At 34.4% G+C, this 22,311-nt stretch overlaps 1 protein-coding gene across 1 annotated transcript; it reads left to right on the forward strand.

Moving 5' to 3' along the window:
• Positions 1 to 11,946: 11,946 nt before the first annotated feature.
• On the forward strand, positions 11,947 to 21,208 carry LOC307064885 (bile acid receptor-like; the record flags this gene model as incomplete). Its single annotated transcript, XM_079721607.1, has 9 exons — positions 11,947 to 12,010; positions 13,841 to 14,203; positions 16,212 to 16,352; positions 17,022 to 17,164; positions 17,259 to 17,369; positions 17,506 to 17,599; positions 18,469 to 18,600; positions 19,275 to 19,388; positions 21,105 to 21,208. The coding sequence occupies 9 exons, from the start codon at positions 11,947 to 11,949 to the stop codon at positions 21,206 to 21,208; spliced, it is 1,266 nt and encodes a 421-aa protein (XP_079577733.1).
• Positions 21,209 to 22,311: the final 1,103 nt, after the last annotated feature.

Genomic DNA, 22,311 nt, shown 5'->3' on the forward strand with positions numbered 1-22,311 from the left:
ATATAGACGACCCTCAGAATGGGAGAAAATATTTGCAAATGAAGCAACTGACAAAGGATTAATCTCCAAAATATACAAGCAGCTCATGCAGCTCAATATCAGAAAAACAAAGAACCCAATCCAAAAATGGGCAGAAGACCTAAATAGACATTTCTCCAAAGAAGATATACAGATTGCCAACAAACACATGAAAGGATGCTCAACATCACTAATCCTTAGAGAAATGCAAATCAAAACGACAATGAGGTATCACCTCACACTGGTCAGAATGACCATCATCAAAAATCTACAAACAACAAATGCTGGAGAGGGTGCGGAGAAAAGGGAACCCTCTTGCATTGTTGGTGGGAATGTAAATTGATACAGCCACTATGGAGAACATTATGGAGGTTCCTTGAAAAAGTAAAAATAGAACTACCATATGACACAGCAATCCCACTACTGGGCATATACCCTGAGAAAACCATAATTCAAAAAGAGTCATGGGGCTTCCCTGGTGGCGCAGTGGTTGAGAGTCCGCCTGCCAATGCAAGAGACCCGGGTTCGTGCCCCGGTCCGGGAAGATCCCATATGTCGCGGAGCGGCTAGGCCCGTGAGCCATGGCCGCTGAGCCTGCGCGTCCGGAGCCTGTGCTCCGCAATGGGAGAGGCCACAACAGTGAGAGGCCCGCGTACCGCAAAAAAAAAAAAAAAAAAAAAAAGTTATGACAAAAAGAGTCATGTACCACAATGTTCACTGCAGCAATATTTACAGTAGCCAGGGCATGGAAGCAACCTAAGTGTCCATTGACAGATGAATGGATAAAGAAGATGTGGCACATATATACAATGGAATATTACTCAGCCATAAAAAGAAACGAAATTGAGTTATTTGTAGTGAGGTGGATGGACCTAGACTCTGTCATACAGAGTGAAGTAAGTCAGAAAGAGAAAAACAAATACCATATGCTAACACATATATATGGAATCTAAAAAAAAAATGGTTCTGAAGAACCTAGGGGCAGGACAGGAATAAAGATGCAGACGTAGAGGATGGACTTGAGGACATGGGGAGGGGGAAGGGTAAGCTGGGACGAAGTGAGAGAGTGGCATGGACATATATACACTGACAAATGTAAAATAGATAGCTAGTGGGAAGCAGCCACATAGCACAGGGAGATCATCTCGGTGCTTTGTGACCACCTAGAGGGGTGGAATAGGGAGGGTGGGAGGGAGACGCAAGAGGGAGAGGATATGGGGATATATGTATATGTATAGCTGGTTCACTTTGTTATACAGCAGAAACTAACACAACAATGTAAAGCAATTATACTCCAATAAAGATGTTAAATAAACAAAACAGAACAAAACAAAACAAAAGGCCATAAAAACTTTTGCTCTGCAAAAGACCCTGTAAAGGGGATGCAAAGACACACTACAGATTAGGAGAAATGTTTGCAAATCACATATGCAACAAAAGATTAGTATCTAAAATATATAAACAACCCTCAAAGCTCAACAATAAGAAGATAAACAATTCAATTAGAAAATGGGGAAAAGACATGAACAGACATTTCCCCAAAGAGGATATACAGATGGCAAAAAAAAAAAAAAAATGTGAAAAGGTGTTCAGGGGACTTCCCTGGTCGTCCAGTGGTAAAGAATCCGCCTTCCAATGCAAGGGATGCAGGTTCGATCCCTGGTTGGGAAACTAAGATCCCACATGCCGTGGGGCAAGTAAGCCCACGTGCCACAACCACTGAGCTTGTGCGCCTCAACAAGAGAGCCCGAATGCTGCAAACTACAGAGCCCACGTGCCACAACTACAGAGAAGACCGAGTGCCGCAACTAGAGAGAAACCTGAGCGCTGCAACGAAGAGACCACGTGCCTTAACGTAAGTATCCTGCATGCCTCAACAAAAATCCCGTATGCCACAACGAAGATCTGACGTGGCCAAAAAAAAAAAAAAGGAAAATAAATAAATAAAATAAATAAATATTTTAAAAAAGATGTTCAGTATGATTAGCCACAAGGGAAACACAAATGAAAACCACAAGATATCACTACCCATCTATCAGTAAGGCTAAAATTAAAAATAGTGACAGTATCAAATTCTGGAAGAGACGGAGAGAGATTGGTTCACTCATACATTCCTAGTAGAAATATAAAATTATACAGTTATTTGGGAAAAGTTTTGCAGTTTCTTATAAAATACACAATTATCATAAAACTAGAAATTATATTTTTGGGCATTTACTCCAGAGAAATGAAAACTTATGTTCACACATAAATCTGTACATGAGTGTTCATAGCAACTTTATTTGCAATAGCAGAAAATGGAATTAACCCATGTGCCCTTCCAAGGGTATTTAATATTTAAACTGTGGTACACCCATAACCATAGACTACTACTCAGCAATGAAAATGAGTGGTTTGTTGATCTACACAACAACTTGGATTAACCTCCAGGGAATTATGCTGACGAAAAAAAGCCAATCATAAAAGGTTACACAATGTATGATCAATTGTATAACATTTTGAAACGGCAAATTTTTAGAAATGGAGGACAAATTAGTGGCTGCCAGAGGTTAGGAATGGGGAGAGGGAAGAAGGAGGTGAGTGTGGTTAAAACAGGGTGACACGAGGGGTTCTGATATGGGAACTATTCAGTATCTTGACTCTGTGATGGCTACATGAACCTACAAGTGATAAAATTGTACAGAATTTAATTCACATACATAAATAAGCAGAGGTAAAATTGGGGAACTCTGAATAAGGTGGTTTTTATCAATGTCCATATACTGGTTGTGATATTGTACCACAATTTTGCAAAATGTTACCATTGGGGGAAACTAGATTAAGCACGTGATCTCTCTGTATTATTTCTTAAAACTGCAGGTTAATCTACAATGGTCTCAATAAAAACGTCAGTTAAAAACAAAACAACAAAATAATAATGATTTCCTGTTATACCCAGAATAAAATTCAGACTTCTCTCTAAGGCTCTTACAATCTGGTTTTATTTTCTCTCCAGTCTCATCTTGTTCAATTCCTGTCTTCTGTCACCATTCACCACACTGACCTTCTTTTGATGTTACACAAGCCAACACAGAACAGTGTCTTGTTCCTTCTAAAACATTCATCCCTCAGCTCTTCCTGTGGCTGGCTTTTTGTCATCCTTTAGGTCTTGGATGTCACTTTCTCATAGAGCCTTCCCTAATGATGCTCCTAACTATACAGCAAACAAGTGGGTTAGATTTGTAACTCTTTAGATTATTTGTTACTGATAATGTAATGATAATATTTATTTTAAATAGCATGTATCTATAAATATAAGCCACCTGTGTATTGAGTGACAGTACAAAAAGAATAAATTTCAAGAAATTTCCTCATTTATGCATATTAAGGGATATCAGTGAACCATGTGATTACAAGTAGAATGCTCGGTTGACAGTAGCCTGTGTAAAATTTGAAAAATATAAATCTGCTTTCCTTATTTTAAAATATCAAGATATATTTGCACATATCTTTAAGTACCTTGGAATGAGCACTATGCTAATGCCACAGTAAGTCTAGAGTATTATTGTAAACCAGGGAAGTACATGTAAAAATTTGTAGCTGTAAAGTTCTGGATGAATCTTTTTTTTTTTGTCTGCGGCCACACAGCTTGCAGGATCTTAGTTCCTGACCAGGGATTGAACCCAGTTCACCACAGTGAAAGTGTCAAATTCTAACCACTAGACTGCCAGGGAATTCCCAAATCATTTTTTGTAAAACTAAACAAGGAAGCTGATTGTCAATGAATTGTAAAATCTCAGATATAATTGGGATGGGATTGAGGGTATGCATGGTCAGGATGATATGAATAAGTGAAAAGTTTGAATCATTGAGCATTTGAAATTGTATTTTTTAAATACAGAAGCTAATAATTCTGCTTATAAACAGAGGTTAAAGTTGGGAATTATCTAAGCAATAAAATTGTATACATTATCCCTGATGTTTGAATACTAATAGTGAAAGGATTAAAGTTCTTTAAAAAATATGTTCTTTTAAGAAACAAATGTTCCAGATAAATATTTAGAAGTTAAGCATTGCTTTTAAAAGATATCAAGTACTATATGTTTGTTTTGCTATTTTTTCTTACTTTCTTTTTTTTTTTAACTTATTTTATCATTTATTGAGGAAAAAGTTTTACATATTAGGGTTAAGCAGTAGAAATTGACATAGAACCTCATCATTTCCAGGCTCATGTAGTTGTTTTGCTATTTTTCAATGTAAGGTTGCTAGTGGAGAGTACCTCTTTTAAGACATAATCTGGAGCCTATTTTTGGAACATTTTAGAATCAACACAAATGAATTATAATGGCATGACTGTTATTCTTTGGTTAACCAATTAAAATTCACAGATACAGAGCCTCTTATTTTAAAAAGTAAACAAAACTCCATGTGACATGACTTGCAGATTTTATCAGGAATTCTGCTCTGTAGTAGATGAAGACCCTTGAAGAATTCATCATCAGTATTATAGTTTGAAGTCAGAAACTGGAGGTGGACAAGATCAGATGCCAGGAAAGGTAGAGATACATACTGAGGCTATGCCATGTTTACATGCAAGTGGAACTGGGCAGGACTGAGACAAGAGCGTAGAGTCAGATGGGAAAAGTCAGTCATCAGGTCAGAGATGGTGTGACTAGGAGAATGGAGTTTAGTGGTAGAAAACACATTTGTAAACTTGCCTCTGTAGAAATGCCTTAAGGGAATAAGACTCTGAGCCTGGTATCTAACAGACTTTATTTATGTGACATTAAAAAAATCATAATGAAATTATTTATATATCCTGTTCAACTGCTTGGATTTTCATTGAGTTTCATCTCTGCTACTAACTAGCTATGAGAACTTGAACAAGGAGTAGTATCTATTGGTGTTGCAGTTTTTCTTAGCCAAAAACATGAGAGAGTTGGATTAGATGATTTGTATACATCTAACATTGCAGCAATCTATGAATTATTACACATTACTAATTGGTTTAACAAATTCCCTTTTTTATAGGTAATGAAAATATAAACTTCAAGTTGAATTGTTATAGCACCTGTATTAGTGGAGTTTGAATTTAATGAAGGGTTTTTTTCCTTCCTGTATATATTACTTAGTAGTTTGTAGAGACCCAATGTTTTGTAATCAGAATGGAAGAATGTCAAATTCAATCATGAAAACAAAGTATGTATTAAATAAACAATAAGGAACTCTGGGAGAGTGCGACCTGAAGGTCCCAAAGGCTTCTATCCCTGATGATCTGGTTATTATTTGATTTATGTCAGCTTGTAACTGCCCTTGCTTTGACCTGAGAGGATTGTGTGGGAAGTTTGTCTCTGAGATAGAGCTGAAGCATTGCTCTGCAGAGTCTCTAGAGCCTAAATGTATGCAGAGTGCCCCTATTTCCACTCCTTGATAAATAGAGAAAAGGCTCAGTTGCTCCAGATGGAAAGTTACAGTTAAAGTCATTGCTAAATCTATCTATACTCATTCTGTGAGGAAAAGACAATCTCTAGTAATATCATTGAACTGTGAGTATTTTGTTCTCTCTAAAATAAGAAAAATGTATTTTATACTGTCTAAATTAAATATGAATGCTAATTTTGTTGACAACTCACTTCATTATTAAACAGCAAGATATTAATAAATTAGAGGGTATTTTTTGAGATCTTTAGTTTCCACTAACATTAACTTAATTTTTGCAAGGTAAGACAATTGTTGTTACTACGATAGTCAAGCTATAAAAAGCATTTTCCCCTTGAAAATAAGAAATTTAATCAAGTAGATTACACAATAATTTGGTTCTTTCCTAAAGAATGACAAGATAATTTTAGACTATGGTTGGACTTGACATTTGATGTGATAAGTCACTTCACAGTAATGTTTATTGTTATATTTTAAAAATTAAACTTGTTTTTAAATTAAGAACTTATTGATAAAATATTTTATTTTTTGAAGCAATAGGTTATATGTAAATTCAAACCATTTGAAATAAATTCTGATAAAGATATATTCAGGGAATTATACTTTTGTTGAAAATTTTATGATGATATAATTATGAAAATTATGTCAGATTGTGGAAATAGACACAAATATTTCTGTACTTCTGAAGTATATAAAATATTGCTTTCATAGTCATGAATTTTCTAAATATTTAATCTATTTTCTTTCTGTCTTATGCTGTGAAAATTACTTAACATATTAATTAAATACTTTTTTCATATAAAACTATGTATGGATTATATGATTAGATTTATATGAAATGTCTAGAATAGGCATATCCATAAAAACAGAAAGTTGCTTAGTGGTTGTCAGGGATTGGGGGGAGGAGGGAATGAGGTGCCATGCTTACAGGTATGGGGTGATCATTTTGGGCTGACAAAAATGCTCTGGAATTAGATGATGGTAATAGCTGCACACTCTGAATATTCTAAAAACCACTGAACTGTACAGTGAATTTAAGAGAATGAATATGATGTTATATAAATTACATCTTGATAAAGCTGTATAATAAAAGCATGAGAAGACTTCACAGTGTAAAGTCCTCTCTGTATTCAAAAGTTAAAGGACAGATACTTATGGAGGAATCAAGAAGCCTTAATTTATGTTATTATTCAAATATATTCTTTTCATTTTTCCTGGTTCCAATAAGCTCAGAGAATTCTGGCTCAAAGAAGCACTACCATAAAAAACCTTTTTATTATTATGTATCATATAGCACTATCACTCATTTTTTAGTAGATGCTACTATGAAAACTAAATTTTTTTTTGTGAAGCAATATACTTTTCAATTATGTTAATTATGTCAATAAGCAATGCATTATTCATGATTCAAATGACATATATTGCAAGAGTAAAAATGTGAAAACTGTAAAATTCTTTAACATATAGATATAGTTCTCAGTAATCAATATATTTTTCCTGTTAAGGTTTTAGACATGAAGATTTACTAAGAACAATTTATGGTTAAAGCAGAGGAGATGCAAATTCATTTGTGCAATTACACATCTTTTCAGTAAAATAGCTATCATAATCTGTGAAAAATATGGTTTTTGATAAAGTTATATTTGTTAAAGAAAAAAATAGACTTTACGCAGGCCAAATTGATCCTCTTGACAAAATCTCCTCTCTTAACTAAGTTATTTTCTCTTTAAATATATATTTACTAGGAAGGTAATGAAACAGAATCATTCCAAGACCACTGTAATTTTTCTCTTTACTTTAATAGGATAGGAAGTTTTTGATTACATACCTCTCTCTACATTATTAATAATTTGTTTTAAGCTAATTTTATAAGCATATTATTTCTGAAAATTTGTTTTACCATGCATACATATTATAACACTTCTGTTAGACATTTAGAAGTCTGAAGAAAAATTTAATTAGTGAACATTTTATGTTGAAAATAATGCCACTATTACTATAAGCATATAAAAGAGAGAAATACTTCATATTTTAAAAGGAATATTTTAATCAATGGCCTATTTATGTTTGTATTATAACTACAAGCATTATAACTGGATTATAACTACAAGCATACCTCATTTTACTGCACTTTGCTCTGTTGTGCTTTGCACATACTGGGTTTTTTACCAATTGAAGTTTTGTGGCGACCCTGCACTGAGCAAGTCTAGTGACACCATTTTTTCCAACAGCAGTTAGCTCACTTTGTGTCTCTGTGTCACATTTTGGTAATTTTCTTAATATTTCAAACTTTTTCATTATTATTATATTTGTTATGGTGATCTGTGATCATTGATTTCTGATGTTACCATTGTAATTGTTTTGGGGCACCATGAACTCACACCCGTATAAAGTGAACTTAATCGATAAATGCTGCGTGTTCTGACTGCTCCACTAACTGCCTGGTTCCCATCTCTCTCCTTCTCCTTAGGCCTCCCTATTCTCTGAGGCACAACTATATTGAAATTAGGCCACTGAATAACCCTACAATGACCTCTAAGTGTTCAAGTGAAAGAAGAGTCTCATGTCTCTCACTTTAAATCAAAAGCTAGAAATGATTATGCATAGTGAGTAAGGCATGTTAAAAGCTGTGATAGGTCAAAAGTTAGTTCTCTTATGCCAAACAGTTAGCCAAGTTATGAGTGCAAAGGAAACGTTCTTGAAGGAAATTAAAGGTGATTCCCCAGTGAACACACAAACGATAAAAAAGTGGAACAGCCCTATTGCTGATATGGAGAAAGTTTTAGTGGTCTGGATGGAAGATCAAACCAGCCACAATATTCCTTCAAGCCAAAGCCTAATCAAGAGCAAGGCCCTAACTCTCTTCAATTCTATGAAGGCTGAGATTGATGAGGAAGCTTCAGGAGAAAAGTTTGAAGCTAGCAGAGGTGGGTTAATGATGTTTAAGGAAAGAAGCCATCTCCATAACGTAAAAGTGCAAGGTGAAGCAGCAAGTGCTGATGAAGAAGCTGCAGCAAGTTATCCAGATGACGTACCTAAGTAATGAATGAAGGTGGCTACACTAAACAACAGATGTAGATTAAATAACTTTACATTGGAAGAAAATGCCATCTAGGACTTCCATAGCTAGAGAGGAGAAGTCAGTGCCTGGCTTCAAAGCTTCAAAGGAAAGGTGACTCTCCTGTTAGGGGCTAATACAGCTGGTGACTGGAAGTTGTAGCCAATGTTCAGTTACTATTCCGAAAATCCTAGGGCCCTAAAGAATTATGCTAAATCTACTCTGCCTGTGCTCTATAAATGGAAAAACAAAGTCTGGATGACAGCACATCTGTTTACAACATGGTTTACTGAATATTTTAAGTCCACTGTTGAAACGTACTGCTCAGAAAAAAAGATTCTTTTTAAAATATTACCGCTCATTGACAATGCACCTCGTCACCCAAGAGTTCTAATGGAGAGGAATAGTAAGTTTAATGTTGCTTTTATGCCTGCTAACACAACATCCATTCTACAGCCCATGGCTTTTGACTTTCAAGTCTTATTATTTAAGAAATATATTTTGTAAGGCTATAGCTGCTGCAGCTAGTGATTCCTCTGATGGATCTGGACCAAGTAGCTTGAAAATCTTCTGGTAAGGATTCACCATTTTAGATGCCATTAAGAACATTCAGGGACTTCCCTAGCGGTCCAGTGGTTTAAACTCCATGCTCCCACTGCAGGGGGCACAGGTTCGATCCCTACTTGGGGAACAAAGATCCCACATGCTATGCGTTGAGGCCAAAAACAAAAACACACACACACACCTTAAAAAAAAAGAACATTCGTGATTCATAGGAAGAGGTAAAAATATCAACATTAAGAGAAGTTTGGAAGAAGTTGATCCCAACCCTTATAGATGACTTTGAGGGGTTCAAGACTTCAGTGGAGGAAGTAACTGCAGTTGTGGTGGAAATAGCAAGAGAATTAGAATTAGAAGTCAGGTGTGAATATGTGACTGAATTGCTGCAATCTCATGATAAAACGTGAATGGATGAGGAGTTGCTTCTTATGGATGAGAAAAGAAAGTGGTTTCTTGAGATGGAATCTATCCCTGGTGAAGATGCTGTGAAGGTTGTTGAAATGACAACAAAGGATTTAGAATATTAAATAAACTTAGTTGATAAAGCACAGGCAGGGTTTGAAAGACTGATTTCAATTTTGAAAGAAGTTCTACTGTGGGTAAACTGCTATGAAATAGCAGTACATGCTACAGAGAAATTGTTCATGAAAGGAAGAGTCAATTGATGAGGGAAACTTCATAGTTTCATAACTTCATCTTCAGCAGCCACCACCCTGATCAGTCAGCAGCCGACAACACGGAGGCAAGACCATCCACCAGCAAAAAAATTATGACTTGCTAAAGGCTCAGATAATGATTACTTTTTTTTAGCAATAAAGTATTTTTAATCAAGGTATTTTTTTTAAAAGACATAATGCTATTGCATGCTTAGTAGACTACAGGATAAAATAAACATAACTTTTAATATGCACCGGGGAATAAAAAAATGTATGTGACTTGCTTTATTGTGATATTTGCTTAATTTTGGTGGTCTGGAACCAATCCTGCAGTATCTCTGAGGTATGCCTGTAGTCCATAAACTGATAAAGACATTTCTGCTTTAGACAATATTTTGGGGCATTTATTTATCAGTATTGGAAGGACTTGGTTTGAGAACATTGTTATTTATGATATGAACCCTGACAGCAGCATTGTTATAAGATACTTCTGTGTGTATTTGCCAGGATATTACCAGTTTTGTTTTAATGTGCTACCTCTAATTTATTCTATATTATTTCTTAAATGAAATCTTGCTCAGCAAAAAAAAGGAATACCAAATACTTTTTAATTTTCAGATATTTATTTAATATTATGTGAAACCTAATGCTAAAAGCAGGAATTTTAAAGGAAGGGTGAGTAACAACTACAAGTTTTCACATTCATTTGGAATTTTCTAAAATCAAATTGAGACTCAAAAGAGAAGTTTGGAAAGAACTAAACAGGATTATTGCTAAAGAGTATGACACAAATTAAACCGATAGCACTTAGAATTCTTTTCATATGGAGAGCCAATTAACCTGTTGTAATACTGATCCTATTGATTTTAGTCCTTACTTTTCAAGGAAAACTGCATTTTGAAAGTGCACTTATTTGGGGGCACCACTTTTGCTTCATCTGTTCCATTCAGCACTTCTTCTACATGACTGTCGGAGACTGTGAGATTTAAGTACTTTTAAAGGAACCTAGAGCCTATTAAATAATACAGGAGACAAATTTCAGAGATATTACTATTTTAATCATCTTCACGAATGTAGAAACCTTTGCCATGACCTCATCATATGAGAAATAAATCTAAGTAAAAGATTTTTCAATATAATCTCAGAAGCTATCTCAGAAGTTTGTCATGTATATCTTTTGGTATGTTTTAAAACCCATTTTCTTCTTTTTCGGTTCTTTTAAAAGGTGAAAACAGTCTTTACCTTCGAATAGAGAGGATAAAGCTATAAAATATCATGGACTCTAGAGTGACCTTTATTTTCTTTTAATAATTTCCAATTTCTTTAACTGTGATTTCCTGTTTAAGTCTATTCAAAGATGCATTATTTTTGGAGTTCCTACCTAGGAAATAACAAAAATAGTTTTTTTCCCATAAGGGATTGTCTTAGATTTTGAATAATTTTCCCTCATAATAGCTTATGATTTTTAGTCTTTACTATTAAAAATAAAACACTTTTTCAGTAATCAAAAAACTATTTTCATTAGTCATGCAGAACCAAAATTAATGTTTTAATGCTTAGCATATCACAGTGCTATGAAAAATATTTACAAAGGACTTAGAAGATTAAATAAAGTGCTATGAAAGCCATTCTTTTCCTACTCTTTAATTTCCTTCATGAAAAAGTGTAATTTTTCTTCCTAATTCATCTAAATTTAGAACACTGAGATCTAGAGAAACTATTAGAATAATAATTATACGACTCAGTTATTAAGTCAAGAACTGTGCTGGATTTTAAACACATTAATTAAACTCTCCCAATAACTTGGCTAGGTGTGTTTCATTCTTTCGCTTCTACAAATGAGGAAACTAAGGTTCAGGGAGGTGTAAAAATGACCATAAATAAGTGGTAAATGCAGTGTATGAAGTCTAACTCCAAAGCTTGGTACCCTTTCAAGAGCCATAATGATTATTACCAAGATTTAAGTTATTTTAAAGAACTGAGCAATAAGAAATTGTCTGAATTAAATAATTTGGTATGTAGAGATATGAAAAATCAATATTCTTCCAGTTAAAGTGTAAATATAAATGTCTTGTATAAAGTCTGCTAAATTCTTTATTTTTCAAAAACAGTATTATACTTTTATAAAATCATACTGATTTGATAATCATACTTCCAAAAAGTCTACAAAATTTTTGTTTCCTTCAGGTTCTATTTTAGCATCTACTAATGAAGAAGTGAAAATTGGACCAGAGAATGGCCAATACTTATGTCACTGCATCTGATGGGTATTGTCTTGCTGAACCAGTGCAGTACTACGGTGTGTAAAAAAACCCTACAGTATAATAGTTAATAAAACTTTTTGTTTTTGGTGGGAATTATGGTTAATCAGAGGGCTTTTTTTAAAAAAGAAATTAACAAATGAACCAAAGACTTTCAATTACTCCCTACCAGAGAATATAATTACTTTCAAAAATCAGAAATACCAAAATTCTGTAAGCCAGAATCAAATGTAAAGAAGAAAAAGCACAGTAGTCTAAAATTGTATTCAATTTTTAAAAATAGAATTAGCATGCAAATTATAAGTTATTTTTAGGGGTTAGCTGAAGCTAGTTCACATGAAATTTAGAAAATGTAGTTCAGAGTAGTTATTCAATGTACTTGAAACTTTAATCTTAATATAAGATTTTTATCAAAGGGAAAGAAATAGAAAACAGAGTGCAAGAGACAATAGGATTTTTCTCCAAAAAGACCAAGATTATAATATGAATTGAATTTTAAATGCAGTTTTCTTTTATATTATACTTTGAACTCTGATTTCCATGCCAATGGAACATCAGCCAGTACTCTGCAGTCTTTTGATACTCAGCCAAGAAGGGCCCTCTTCTTTAAATAAAAGTTACATTATTTTTAGTGATAAATTTTCTTCTTATATCAGGCTGTTATTGGTATTTATTCAACACTTTGCATTGGATTGGATGCTATCAGATTGCAAATAATTTATGTGAATTAATAGAAATTATACTGTTTACCAATCTTGGGGGTAGAATTTTGAGGGTAAGAGTAAGTCTAATCACCTTGTGATTCAGCACCAGGAAAAGTACAAATATTACTAGATACAGACATAGAGCAACTAAGTATTCCTGGGTCTCTTTGGAGCCAATTTTCTGGATTGATTTCAGTAATCCTCCAGAAAGTTGGTGTTTGGGAGCTTCTGATAATAACAATAAAGATACACATTAAGTATCATTTTGTATTTTATACATGCTTTTGCATATCACATTTTATTTCATTCTTTTTTTTTTTTTTTTTTTTTTTTTTTTTTTTTTTTGCGGTATGCGGGCCTCTCACTGTTGTGACCTCTCCCGTTGCGGAGCACAGGCTCCGGACGCGCAGGCTCAGCAGCCACGGCTCACGGGCCCAGCCGCTCCGCGGCATGTGGGATCTTCCCGGACCGGGGCATGAACCCGTGTCCCCTGCATCGGCAGGCGGACTCTCAACCACTGCGCCACCAGGGAAGCCCTATTTCATTCTTATAGTCACCCTCCGGGGTAGGTAAGTTTATCACCAGATAATTGAATTGCTAGACAATAAAACAGAAAAGAAACTAGTAATTTAAATCAGGTCTACAAATGGCGAAGGAGAGTGTTAAGGTATATTAAATGGGGAGTTTAAAGAATTTATTTTTTGCTTGAAATAACCAGATAACTGGCATAATTATATTTTAGTTTGATTTTTTTTGGTGGGGGAGGTGGGATAATTTATTAATTCATCTCTTTACTGATCTGATTGCACTGAAAACAATTTTATTCACAACAAAGAAAATACAGAAACTGGGGAAAAGCTTTCATTTCAAACTCTGGGAAATATTCATTTCTACTTAAGGAAATAGAATGCATTGGTATGTAAGCCATTAACAACCCTTTCTCGCAGCTCCTGAGCAACCTCTGCATACTTCTGGGGTGGCAGCATTTATCATGCATTGCAATTCAGTTTACTGTCTGCTGCTCATGCTGGACAGCAAGTCCCTGGGATGTATTGGACATGTTGAACTAACTCTGTTCTTTGAATGTAAAACTCTTTGAAATTTGAAAAATAAATTGACTTTCACCATTTTTTGTGTGTGTGTGTGTGTGTTAAATAAAACTAGATATTTTGCCAGAACAAATCAATTATCAGCTGTACAACACTGATTTTCAAGAATCACCTTATTGCCAGTATTCTACTGTCCAGTTTCCTCCAGCTCTACAGTCCCAGTCTTTACAAAGTCATTTCAACTCTTATAGCTTGGATCCACAGTTCAGTGGTGGAGAGTATGGACTTCTTTCCTGTGAATTAAATAAATCCACTTACGTGGTTGCCCACGATGCTGAAGATGGTTACCCTGGAATAAAAAGGTCCAGAATAACTCATTCTTCCATTCGTATTAAGGGACAGGAAGAACTCTGTGTAGTTTGCGGTGATAAAGCATCAGGATATCATTACAATGCACTTACTTGTGAAGGTTGCAAAGGTAAGGATAAAGTTAAAACTTTAATCCTAGTGTTCACTGAAGAGTCATGAAATTTTAAGCATGTAAGAGTACTCTCTTTAAAATGTGAAACATAAAATCAAGGAGAGCCATTGATATGTTTAAAGTGATCAATCTGTGGGATCAAAGATGTGAAAATGGAATTTAATGAAGTTTTGATTTGGTTTTCTTTTTAATTTTGATGAAGACTTTTACATTTAAATATAAAATTCGAAATATTTATGTGGCAGAAAGTTTGCATGTTCCTAGGTGAATCTGATGTTGGAATAAAAAATGTCTTTTAAAAAGATCTGAATGTTAACTATTACATCTCATATGGCTGGTATAATTCGTGAATTAGGAAGAAATTTCAATTAAATGACTTATAAGATTCTATCTAAGTCTATTTGTTGGAAATGCTTTTAAAAAATATTTATTTATTTTATTTTATTTTTAAATTTTTGGCTGTGTGGGGTCTTAGTTGTGGCACGCGGGATCTCCACTGCGGCCTGCAGGACTTTGGTGCGTTGCGTGGGCTATTTGTTGTGGTGCATGGGCTTCTCTCTAGTTGTGGCATGTGGGTTTTCTCTCTCTAGTTGTGGTGCTTGGGCTCCAGAGCACGTGGACCCTGGAGTTCGAGGCACACGGCCTCTCTGGTTGAGGTGGATGGGCTTAGTTGCCCCGCGGCATGTGGGATCTTAGTTCCCCAACCAGGGATCGAACCCGTGTCCCCTGAATTGGAAGGCAGATTCTTTACCACTGGACCACCAGGGAAGTCCCAGGAATGCTTTTTTGAAAACAAATGGGAGGTCTACCACTGAAGATCATCATTGATATTGGCATGGAGTAAGGAGTAAAATAGTCCTTGACGAAGTTTTGATGTTTTGAAACACTTCTGCATTTTTAAAATTCACAAATGAAATATTGGGGCAGAACCTGGAAATGATTAGATCAATACAGCAGTAGGTAAACGTGTCTAGAAGTTCAAGGTGAAATCTTATTGTCAGAATCTCACACTCACCCCACACAAAAAATAGCCAAACGAAGACTAAGGGAAAGGAGGTACCAGCTTTATGAGTAGAATAGCTGGGCCAGTATTTGCTTATTCTTAAAATGCAGGGCCTTGCTGTTAAAACTAAGTTGAAGAATGAGGCATAGTTCAGAAACCTAAGCTGAGCTTTCTATTCCCTTTGCTGAATCTAAGTCATGAAACTCCCACTCTCAAGCGTGTCTACAGAAAGAGTATGACAGGCTTCTAATTGGGGTATTGACTAACTTTGTCAACTTCACTGCTTGGAATGGAATAAGAGGAAGATAGCAGGGATTATTGTACAGGAATGGGAAATGAAACAGGAAATGGGAAGAGACTGCTATGCATGGATTTAGGAAAATGTAGAATCTCCACACCTCTCCCCAGCATGCACACATACACACACACACACACACACACACACACAAAACACCCATTCAACGTCTTGGACTAAATAAATTAGCAATATGTTCTCATCTAGGGAAGTGCTAAAAAGGAAGAAGGACAGAGGAGTAAGTTTGGAAGAATTATCTCTTCCTTTATGAGTTGAGGTAGAAATGTGAGGCGAGAAAAAGAGAGGTTTCCTTACAGTTTTATTTTACTTGAGCACATATTCCTTCTAGGGAACCTTGAGAGATGTGTCATGGAATCTTGATATTCTGTAAAATATAGTTTTAAAATGCTTTTATATGGTATATTATAACCATAGAAAATAGAGAGTTGTTTTAATGTGTTGGGGTTATTTAGTTTAATTTCCAGATAGATTATTGACAGGAACAACCATGGAATAAGATATATCAAATAGGAGAGGATTAAAACAATTATCCAGATAAATGTATATTAAACCAAACCTTCTTACTGAGGGAAAAAACATTTTATTGAAATAATTTAGTTAACTTGATTACTTTTACTATGAAGGTTAAAAACAAGTAACTAAAAATACCTAATAGTAAAAATTTAAAAACTCTCCTTTGTTATTAGGGTTTTTTCGACGTAGCATCACCAAAAATGAAGTATATCGTTGCAAGAATGGTGGTCACTGTGAAATGGACATGTACATGTGTAGAAAATGTCAAGAGTACAGACTAAAAAGGTGCAAGGCAGTAGGAATGTTGGAAGAATGTAAGTGCCATTGTGTTTTATTTTTTAGGGGGATTTTAGTTTTTCTTACCTTACTAGGAACTTACGTTCTTCAAGTTATTTTGAACATATTTGAACATAACATATTTGTCTGGATTTAAGCTATTTCTCCAGCAACTGCTAAATTAGGATAGCCAGTTACCAATCTAGGTAATTATTTCCATAAAATCTGTTCTATACTATATTGCTCTAACTTTGGTAATAATCATATTTTCTTCTTAATTGGAAATCCTTGTATTTTTATATTACTTAACCTAAAGTTATATAATTCAACTACAAAAAGCAGAATTTTAAATTAGTGGTTTCCCTTCAATGTACCAATTAACATTCTGTTGCTTCCAAGATATAATTAATGTGGAAATTTCTCTAACATAAAAAGGTCTAAATTTATAATTTGGAGATGGAAAATTAATTTTTAATTTATGTCTAGGATGACTGTGTAGTTTTAAGTAGACAGGTAGTTGTGGAAGGAAAAGAAGTAAGTAATGTAAATTTAACTGCTGTTGTACATGCTTACCAAAAAAGAAAGGTTCTTTGTGAAAAGGCAAGTTCATGATCACATATGTGTACAATGTAAGACAATTTTCATCAAATCCTATAATGTTATTTGTTGTACCCAAAATATTTTATGTGAATTTTGTAATATCACAGGTTTGCTCACAGAAATCCAATGCAGATCAAAGAGACTTCGAAAGAACTTTAAGCAGAAGAATAATTTTTACTCTAACATCAAAGTGGAAGAGGAGTGGGTAAACAACAAGCTTGTGTCACCTACCACTAGATCTGGAAAATTGGCAAGACTCTCCTTAAAAAATTTCTTGTTTCTTTAATGATGATGTCTTGTTTAATAGGTATGCATTATAGTTTTCCCCCTCTATTTTCTTACAGATTCAGGAAAGCATGGAACTAACTCAAGAGGAACATCAGCTCATTAACAACATTGTGGCTGCTCATCAAAAATATACAATTCCATTAGAAGAAACAGAAAGATTTGTATGTGTTCATTACTGGCAAGAAATAATTTGTAATTAATTATGTTAGAAAATAACAGCAAAATCAGAAAACTTTAAAATTTAAACAGTTATTTGAAAGAAAAAAATTATTAATCTTATTTCTTTTTGTTGGTTATCTGCAGGGATATGCAAATCCTGAACTGATCTTCTTGCGACTCTCAGAGACAGTTGTCCTACATATACAGAGGTTAATGGATTTCACCAAGAGACTCCCGGGTAATCACTTTATCTTTGGAAAAAATTAAAGTAATTTAATACGTAATTTTTAAAAAGTTCCTTGTTTTAAAGGATGGTGGCATTTTAAGAAAACAAAACCCTCTATTTTTCTACCAAAACTGATTCTAAATTTAAAAACATGTTTACTTTGTTTGCTTTAATCAGTCAGTTGGATGAAAATATAAATATTTTAAAACATTATTGAAGTGACTTCAAAGACTTAGAGTTAAGACAGACTATGATTGGTTGTATGTTTTATTTTTATTTTGGGAAATAAATTGTTTTTGTTTTTTAGATAAAACAGGAAACAAAATTCCCTGTACCATACCGAAAAAAAAAAAAAAAAAAAAAAAAGGTGAAGCCACTGTTGGCCAAAACTTAGCTATCTAGTTACGTGCACAGGTAACTCTCTGTGAAAATAAATTCTTCAACACTAAACCAACTATGTTAAATTTGCTCTTGCCATAGGAAATTATTATTACCTGGTTCTGATGAAAGTGCCCCAAAATAGTACCATGTGGAATCATAATTATTCTAAGGGAACAGTTAAGATTCATATCATTAGTAAATAATATAAAAATGTTAAATCCTGGGCTTCCCTGGTGGCGCAGTGGTTAAGAGTCCGCCTGCCGATGCAGGGGACACGGGTTCGTGCCCTGGTCCGGGAAGATCCCACATGCCGCAGAGCGGCTGGGCCCGTGAGCCATGGCCACTGAGCCTGCGCGTCCGGAGCCTGTGCTCCGCAACGGGAGAGGCCACAACAGTGAGAGGCCCGCGTACCGCAAAAAAAAAAAAAAAAGTTAAATCCTATACCTGAAAATTATCTTTTCATTATTTATTTCAAACAATTATGTGATCTTTTCGTAAAGGATTTGAAAATTTGACCAGTGAGGATCAGACTGCATTACAGAAGGGATCAAAAACTGAAGTGATGTTCCTTCATGTGGCCCAAATTTACAGTCAAAAAGAATGTCTTTCATCAACTTCTGAAAGCAAAAAAGGTCAACTAACTCAATCTTAATGTTAATAGTTACTATTAAATTTAGCAACAGATTATATAACATTGAGCTATTTTTTATTTTATTTTTATTGTACTAGTTAGTGTACAAATAAGTACTTCATAATAGTGGTTTATAGTTTTCCAATTCATTGTTCTAGCCTTTGTTTTTTTTAAAGAAAGCCATTCTTCTTATATAGTATCATAGAAAACACATTTTTGGAGGGTCTTCTATATAATGTTTATATAAAGCATGAACTATTATTCTAGATTCATGTGTCAGTAATAAAAATTATAAAGTTACCATTTGTTGGGAATGTTTCCTGTTTAACAGAGGTTAGAGAGATTGACTTTACTATCTGAATAAAGATTTAAAAAAATCAGACTTTATAGTTTTTCCCTTAACTAGGTACTATGAAAATATCAGATCATTCACTGAATTGTCATGATCAAAGTCGTGATAGAAGTGCTATTTATCCTATGGAAACATTTTGCGATGAAGATTGTCCTTCGGCTATGCTGACAGTTAATATTATATATAATACAAAATATTGTATTGGATGGAAAAATTTGTCAGACATGTTTCATTTTCTTGTACTGCTTTGAGAAAATATGATAATGACAATATGACTCTGCACTGTGTTCTGATGAAAATACATTTGATATTAATCTTTTTAGGTATTGCTGAAGAATTTATTACTACACTGTATTACTTCTGTAGAAGAATGAGTGAGCTTAGTATTACTAATACTGAATATGCTCTGCTTGCAGCCACAACAGTGTTTTTTTCAGGTAAAAAACTATTTAGCAGTAAAAATTTGGATTAAGTTTGGCAATGAAATCATGAAGGTTGTGGTTATTTTATTACTCATTGATTCCAAATGTACCAATTTTCATCAAAATAGCCTTCTCTATAAAGGCATTCCCTTCAGCTTACAAACATGCTGTAATTTCTTGCATCTTAAAAAAATGCCTTTTTTTAAAAAACATCTTTATTGGAGTATAATTGCTTTCCAATGGCGTGTTAGTTTCTGCTTTTATAACAAAGTGAATCAGCTATACATATACATATATCCCCATATCCCCTCCCTCTTGCATCTCCCTCCCACCCTCCCTATCCCACCCCTCTAGGAGGTCACAAGGCACCGAGATGATCTCCCTGTGCTATGCAGCTGCTTCCCACTAGCTATCTTATTTTACATTTGGTAGTGTATATATGTCCATGCCACTTTCTCACTTCGTCCCAGCTTACCCTTCCCCCTCCCCGTGTCCTCAAGTCTGTTCTCTACATCTGTGTCTTTATTCTTGTCCTGCTCCTAGGTTCTTCAGAACCATTTATTTTTTAGTTTCCATATATATGTGTTAGCATATGGTATTTGTTTTTCTCTTTCTGACTTACTTCACTCTGTATGACAGAGTCTAGGTCTGTCCACCTCACTACAAATAACTCAATTTCGTTTCCTTTTATGGCTGAGTAATATTCCATTGTATATATGTGCCACATCTTCTTTATCCATTCATCTGTTGATGGACATTTAGTTTGCTTCCATGTCCTGGTTATTGTAAATATTGCTGCAATGAACATTTTGGTACATGACTCTTTTTGAATTATGGTTTTCTCAGGGTATATGCCTGGTAATGGGATTGCTGGGTCATATGGTAGTTCTATTTTTATTTTTTTAAGGAACATCCATACTGTATTCCATAGTGGCTGTATGTATATCTTCTTTGGAGAAGTGTCTACTTAGGTCTTCTGCCCATTTTTGGATTGGGTTGTTTGTTTTTTTGATATTGAGCTGCATGAACTGCTTGTATATTTTGCTCATAACCCTATAATGGCTTTTTATTTTACACAGTTTAAAGCCAAAGTTCTTTCTATCAGTGTCTATTACTATTCCTTTTGCTCACACCACCACAGCCACACTGCTTTTGATGCATATGTTGCCTGTAAATTTCAAGCAGACTCCTTCCACAGCTTCTACTGTAGTTGACAAATCTTCTGCTTGGAAAGTTCTTTCCTAGATAGTTTCATGGCTCCTTCTTCACCATCCTGGATCTCTGCTAAATGTCATCTTATCTCTGATTACCCTTTTAAAAATAGCTACTGCCCCCTCCCCCAATTCTTATCCCATACTCTCGCTTATTGTTGTCATATATTTTTACTTAAAAAATGTGTATATGTCTCTTTCCTCCCCTACTCCTCCCAGACCCAAAAAATAAGCTCAATCAGGGCAGGAAATTTAGTCTCTGTTCACTGCTGTATCTCTAGCACAATGACTGGATGAGTGAATGCTGTCTGATCATTAAGAAATACTCTTCATAGAGTATTATGAAGATTAAATAAAACATTGCATAGAAGCAAGTTACCTGGCATAAAATCTGACATATATTAAAGATTCAGTAAATATTTTCTATTTTTATTATTTAAAACTGTATTGTTTTAAATTAATTCATTATCTTCTACCGTTTTCCAATATTCATTAAGATATATGTGATAATGTTTTTCAGATCATCCATGCATTACAAATAAGCAACATGTGGAAAATTTACAAGAACCAGTTTTACAAATTTTGTACAAATATTCAAAAATTTATCATCCAGAAGACCTATAGCATTTTGCTCATCTCATAGGGAGGCTCACTGAACTGAGAACACTGAATCACAACTACTCAGAAATACTTAGCATTTGGAAAACAAAGGACTCCGAATTGGCTAGTTTACTCTCTGAGAAATGGAATTTGTATTCACTTTGATGAAATTTTAGAATGTTGTGGTTTGTCTTAAACTTCCTAAATCTAGATTGTTTATGCTATGATCACAGGATACTGATTTGAAAAACATGAACAGAATTGCTGTTACGAATATATCGCCATAAAATGGACATCATCAAGGGCTCATCAAATTTTGTGGAATATAGGATCACCACTAGAGGGAAATCTAGTATCCTTTTCAAGATTCGTCCCCAAAGAAGCAATGGTTATTGTTACTGCACGGTTCGTTCAGAAAGGAGTAGTACTAAATAGAGTTCTTACCTGAAGAAACTCTCCTTTTTTTCATTTAGTAGAAAATTGAATGAAAATATATATATTATTTGAAGACATAAAAGAGATTATTTAGTGGAAACAGTTGTAATCAGAATAAAAGCAGTTGTGAACCTCTTTAAGGCTAGATTGATGGATAAGGAACTAACATTTTCAACTTATTTCTGTTATAGCATTTTATAAATTATCAAAGAGGAACAAAGCTTTGTTCAACTCTTACTTTTTCTTAATGTCTTTTTTTAAAGATTTTTTTTTGATGCGGACCATTTTTAAAGTCTTTATTGAGTTTGTTACAGTATTGCTTGTGTTTTATGTTTTTTTGGTTTTTTGGCCTCGAGGCATGTGGGATCTTAGCTCCCCGACCGGTGATCAAACCCGCACCCCCTGCACTGGAAGGTGAAGTCTTAACCACTGGACCGCCTGGGAAGTCCCTTAATGTCTTTAAAAAAGAGATCTTTTATAAGCCCCAATTAAAAATGTTGTCATGGCAAGATACTGAAAAAATTAAAATGACAAAATATGTTAACATACGTTGGGAAATTCAGCACAATTTAATGCTCATTCTGGTAGACAATATTCTGATATTTTTACCAACACCTTTTGCAGAAAAAATAAAGTTCTTAAAACCTGAAATCTTACCACAAATATTTTAATCCTTGTAAGAATAAGATTAA

The sequence above is a fragment of the Hyperoodon ampullatus genome (assembly GCF_949752795.1).
Source record: "Hyperoodon ampullatus genome assembly, chromosome: 2".
NCBI classification, from domain to species: domain Eukaryota; kingdom Metazoa; phylum Chordata; class Mammalia; order Artiodactyla; family Ziphiidae; genus Hyperoodon; species Hyperoodon ampullatus.